Raw genomic sequence first — 5,672 nt, 5'->3', positions numbered from 1 at the left:
TGAAATAGTAACCCGGGTGGAGGGCACCGCAAGTGGTGAAACCTGGAGGTACTCTCCACCTATTGTCACCCCACTGACAATCAGCTGAGTCACAAAACGCTCCTCTTTCGAAAAAAATCACCACTCCCTTATTCATTCGCAAAGCATACACCAAATTAATCAAATATTTTAAAAAAATCAAATAAAAAATCCTTTATTAATCCCAACGGGAAAATAAATGTTCTTGTAGCTCATAATCCTGGATTCGTTAAACAGTTGTTATAAATGATGATTACTGTAGGCAGAAAGAATCTCTTGTAGCAGTCTGTCCGATGTGTCCTCGGCCCTGGTGTCCTCAAAGAACCCCACCAGGTGAGCCTCGCTGGCCGCCTGCAGAGCCAAGATGGCCGAGCTCTGGAAACACAGGTCGGTCTTGAATTCCTGGGTGATCTTCCAGACCAGGCGCTGGGAGGGCAACTTCCAGATGAGCAGCTTGATGGACTTCTGGTAGTGGTGGATCTCCCTGAGATTCACGGTACTGGGCCTGTAGCGGTGAGGCTTCTTCACTCGGCTGGTGGCCGGCGTGTTCCTGCGGGCAGCTTTGGTGGTGAGCTGCTTCCTGGGAGCTTTACCTCCAGTGGATTTACGGGCAGTCTGCTTGGTTCTGGTCATGACTGGACTTCAGGGTTCTCCACGTTCAACACTGAAGAGTAAAAAATGTTAATTAGCTTCTCCTGATTGTGGAAAAAAAGCCACCTTGTTGTTATTGTTACGCATCATAACAACAAGTCCAAAAGCAAAAAGGTTTCAGTAACAATGCTTCCAGCTGCACAGCATTCATTACCAGAGGAAATAATCATCAAAAAAAGTGAAAAATTATTATTTACCACCCATAATGTGATTTATCAAATATGAAATTGATTGCAGGTGTTGTTTTTTGCGTCTATATTTATAACGTCTGAAAGGCAGGTGAAAACTGACATGCAAAGATGGCAGCTGTAATTGTGAGGAGAAGGAGGCATGGATACAATGACAGACGATGGTGAGAGGAAAATCTACCATACGTGTGTCAACATTTTTGGAATCGGAAATTAAAATTGTAGAAACATATTGTCTATTGAGCAATGCTATTGTTGAGCTGCTGGATAGAGATATAATACCTGACTTCTCGTCAAACTCAAAGTGACAGATCTGACCCCTCCATGACCCTGACCTCTTCATGACCCCCCTCCCCCCAACACACACACACACTTCATCCCCACACACACGTAGACAGCCTTAGTTCCTTCCATAAATGCACACGCATGTTCAGTTGTAATAATTACCTTTGAGAATATCTTATCCAATTAAAAAAGAGGGAGGGTTTTCTATTCCTTTAAAATGTTCCTAGCCAAACTCTCTCTTCAATATCTGCTGGTGTCGATCTGTTCAGAGATGGCTAGAGTAAAAGGTGTCAGGCATAAGTATCCTGAGGTTTCTACTACCAACGCTGAAGGGCCATCTACTGGGCAATCTTCAACTTTGACCACCTTGGACAAGAAACCTCCAACTCTGGTGGTTGATGGATCATCTACTGTGGGAGGTAAGGCATTTGCTGCCTTCCTGGCAAATAACACCGCCCTTGTCTGCAAAACTCTGATATCCATCTATCAACATTCTGACTGCGCAGCTGACGTCCCACGGAAAAGTACGTTTTACCTGTGAAGAGCGCAATTACCTCCACCAAATTTGCGCACCAGGAGTGGTCTTTAGATGTGCACGGTTTCAGCGGTGCATGGGCTACATTTTCAATTATGAGAAAGGTGAACTAAGTCTGTATCAGCTGGAAGGAGGTGAGAAACCGTGGCCATTATCTCCTGTCGGAGGGCTCGTATACAAAGACTTGGCTGTACTCAGACTGATGGTACCACGTAATACTTACATCGCCCGTTGAGAAGAAGAATATGGAATCTCATGGCCAGTTGCAAAATGAGCCAAAAGTTGTTGTTTTTTTTACAAGCAATCCTGAAATCCTGAGAAAAAGATACTCTTCATTGTAACTTGGCAGGCAAAATACAGCCTCTCCAGTCGCTACTTTTTTTCGGGTGAGCATGCGAGAGGCTGACCCCTCCGACCTCTTGTCCTGTATTCTGACTGTGGTGTAGTCAGGACTCTGCTGGCTCTTCCAGTGGGCATGTGGACAAGGAAAATGGATGAAATTGGTGAGCAAATTTCCAGCCTCTTTCGCAGGTGCTGCTGCTGTGCTGACATTCTGACAGTGAAAAGAACCCTAAACTTTTAAACTCCACCTCAAAAGCCGCACTTCCAAACCCCTCCCTCTACAATATATAAGCAGACGGTTGTAGAATCTCTGCTAAAGATCTTACCGCTTCGACTCAACATAGATGAGAAAATGACGGGTCAGGAGACGCAAACAACTCTGACAGCATGCTGGGGAATTTTTAACCAGCATGAAAATGCACTGAGCCCACCAAGCCCTCCCGCATTGCCAGAAGGATACAACATGGGCCCTTACTGTCCCCCTTCTCCGATACTGAATTCTTCCTCATCTTACACATCGTTCGCACCTTCTCTCATTAAGGTTTTACAGGCAGTCGCTCTGGGTTCTTCAAGGAGACCATTGTCGACCTTTGCCAAGAAGGCAGGCACCTTTCAGCTCCCCCTCCTCAAGATCAGGGGGATGAAATTGACAGAGTGGTCTCCTCGATGTTGGTCAAGACTGTGGAATCTGCTCTCCTTCACCTGTTAAATGTTACTATTTTGAAGTATCTGCAAGAAATTTGCTACGGCTATATTAGGGCTGAGCGAGTACACCACTATCTGTATTTGTTCAACCATCTAAATTATCTGTATCCATATCTGTACTCGGAGTGGGCGGGGCCGAGTCCAACACGACTGAGATGAGAATCAGTGCCTCCAAATCCGAGGCCATGGTCTTGAGCCAGAAAAGGGTAGATTGCCTTCTCTGGGTTGGGGAAGATGTCCTGCCCCAAGTGGAGGAGTTTGAGTATCTCGGGGTCAGTATCAGCTCCGGTGGATGGAGAGTTGAGCAGCCACTGTCTTTAGATGTACTCACCATTTGCCATCTTACGTTTAAAGTGAGATTTGGAGAAGAGCCACTTTTGATGCTTGTACACCCGTTCTGAGGCTTGAAAACTAACATTCATATTTTGACAACTCCCCACTCAGCCCAGTAAGCCCACACAGACTTGTCAATTCCCCTCCAATGCGCAGGATCGGTACTGTACGGATCCATAGTTCTCATTCCATCTGCAGAAGAAGATCCCGCTTCCACTGCCTTTGACTCCACAGGTGCCAGGTCAGCCACAGATTCAGCCACGGTTAAAGGTTCTGGCGGGATCGTAGTGCCGGTGTTAGCAAAGCTAAGGTTGAGGAGTGGAGAGGAATGACGGTTCTGCTCCATCTCTGCTAACAGGTTTTAAAAAGGCTGTCAGCTTGGGCATTTTATTTATCACCTCTTTTTCGCAATCCTCTTTTTCGTTTCTTTTCTTTCTTTTCTGCGCTCCACTGTTATATTATCTGTTGTCTGCCATTGTCAGAAAATATTCACTGATGGTCCTCCCCAACACGTAAGATGTGTCAAACATAGACCAATAATAATCCAGTATTTATGATAGACGTTTGCCAGAACAAATTATAGCATTTTTCAACGGTGCCGTCAAAATCATCTTAGTCAATGATAAAATTCTGACTATTCATTCACAAAAACATAAAACATCCTTTGGGGCCCTCAAAAGGCCAGGGCCCTGGGCTGAAGCCCAGGTAAGCCCATGCTAAAGTCCGGGCTTGTTGTCGACCACTGCAATGTCCGGTTGGTTAGCAATCACCTGTTTGTCAGTCTGGAACTGGAAGTATCCCACAGTATCTTAGCCCAGCCATTCTCCACCATCCTTGGAGGAGTCTCCCACTTTGACTGTGGGACTTCCTATCAATAGTCCATAAAGATGTTCCTGTACACTATTCCAGCCACTTGGTTATGACATTCCATGTACACTTTGACTGCCTGCATCTTACACCCTGCTACTATGTGCTGGACTGTCTCAGGGGCATCTTTGCACAGCCTGCATCTTGGGTCCTCTTTGGTATAATAGACCCCAGCCTCTATAGCTCTTTTACTGAGGGCCTGTTACTGTGCTGCCATGATTAGTGCCTCTGTGCTGTCCTTCAGTCCAGCCCTTTCTAGCCACTGGTACGATTTGTTGATATCAGCCACTTCCTCAATCTGGAGCTTTCATGACTTGATGTTCTCCTTTGACCAGGTTATTACACCAGCAGGGTATCTGATGATTGGCACCACATATGTGTTGATGGCTTGGACTTTTTTATTACCATTCAGCTGGCTCTTCAGGTCCTGCCTTACTCTCTGTAGGTATTTGGTTGTGGCTGATTTCCTTGCGACCTCATCCTGGTTGCCATTTATCTGCAGGATTCTGAGGTACTTGTAGCTGTTGTGGACATCTACAATGTTGCCTTTAGGTAGTTTGACCCCTTCAGTTGTGATCACGTTGCTTCTCTTGGAGACCATTCAGCTTCACTTATCAAGTTCTACCCACATACCAATGTCCTTGCTTATATTATATATATATATATATATATATATATATATATATATATATATATATATATATATATATATATATATATATATATATATATATATATATAATAGGCCGCTTCAGAAACCTCTGTTTGCGTCGAACCCTCAGGTTTCACTTCTTCCAAGCGTTCGGTTTCGTCCTGCGACTCGACAGAAACGACACCGATGCAGGGAGGAAAAAAAAACCCGACAGGAAGGAAACAGCTGAAGTGAGAACAGTGACGAGAAATTAAGAGTCACAACTTCAGGATCTGCTGCAACAACAAACACCTTCATGTTTGTCGTCTGAAGCGACACCCGGGAAACATTTCCCCCACAATCAGAAACGGCAGGCGATCATGTAGTTACCTGCTCGTCTGCCTGTTAGCGTAATATCTGCTGAAATACTGGATGGATTTTAATGAAACTCAAGATCGGGGTGAGAAATCCTGGATTATGTTTCACTGGTTTCTCTGCTCCAACACACCTGATTCACCTGGTTCTGTTAATCCTCCATTGATTTAAACCAGGTGTGTTGGAGCAGAGGAACAATAAAACCTGCAGTACCAGGACTGCCCACCCCTGGACTAGATATACGTTTAAAACGGATATTTTCATGAATCTGCTCTTTATTCTCAGGTTCCACAGAGGCTGGTGTCAGATCTCAGCCATCCGGGACACGGCTGATCCTACGAGGTGTTTTTTTTATTTTATTTTAAAGAAAAAATGGCCCGCCGGGCTCCTTTATTTCTCGTTTCTCAGCTCTGGCTGGAGAACGTCACGCAGCTCAAAGCCTCTCAGATGACGGGAAACCAAACGCCTTCAACAAGAAGAAAAGGAGTCCAGCCGCTCGGTTTTTAATTCTCAGGATCTGAACCGAAGTTCTTCTTTTCAGGTTTATAAGGAACGCTAAAAGTACTTTAAACTGGTTACAAAACTCTTTATTTTTCAGGAAATACTTGAAATAATTTAACTTCGTTTCACCACGTATAAAAACATTTTTGTTTGTTTTTTTGAAGCAGGTTTGAAAGACAGATTCATGCATTTGTTTCGTCAGGTCTAAAATAGGGAAGAACCGTGTTCCTTTTTTTAATTT

General features: G+C 44.5%; 1 protein-coding gene across 1 annotated transcript; it reads right to left on the bottom strand.

The window, feature by feature from the left end:
• Positions 1-258: 258 nt before the first annotated feature.
• Positions 259-651, bottom strand: LOC108247139 (histone H3.2-like). The gene has a single exon (XM_017435041.1). It carries the CDS (start codon positions 649-651, stop codon positions 259-261), a length of 393 nt encoding a protein of 130 aa, XP_017290530.1.
• Between the last annotated feature and the right edge of the window lie 5,021 nt (positions 652-5,672).

This window comes from Kryptolebias marmoratus, linkage group LG8, assembly GCF_001649575.2.
Source record: "Kryptolebias marmoratus isolate JLee-2015 linkage group LG8, ASM164957v2, whole genome shotgun sequence".
In the NCBI taxonomy this organism is placed as follows: Eukaryota; Metazoa; Chordata; class Actinopteri; order Cyprinodontiformes; family Rivulidae; genus Kryptolebias; species Kryptolebias marmoratus.
Note: the sequence above shows the minus strand (reverse complement) of the source record. Positions and strands in the feature narration are given on the sequence as shown.

What these genes read in the sequence shown, in the direction of transcription:
- LOC108247139 (XM_017435041.1), bottom strand. Translation starts at nt 651, where the DNA reads ATGACCAGAACCAAGCAGACTGCCCGTAAATCCACTGGAGGTAAAGCT.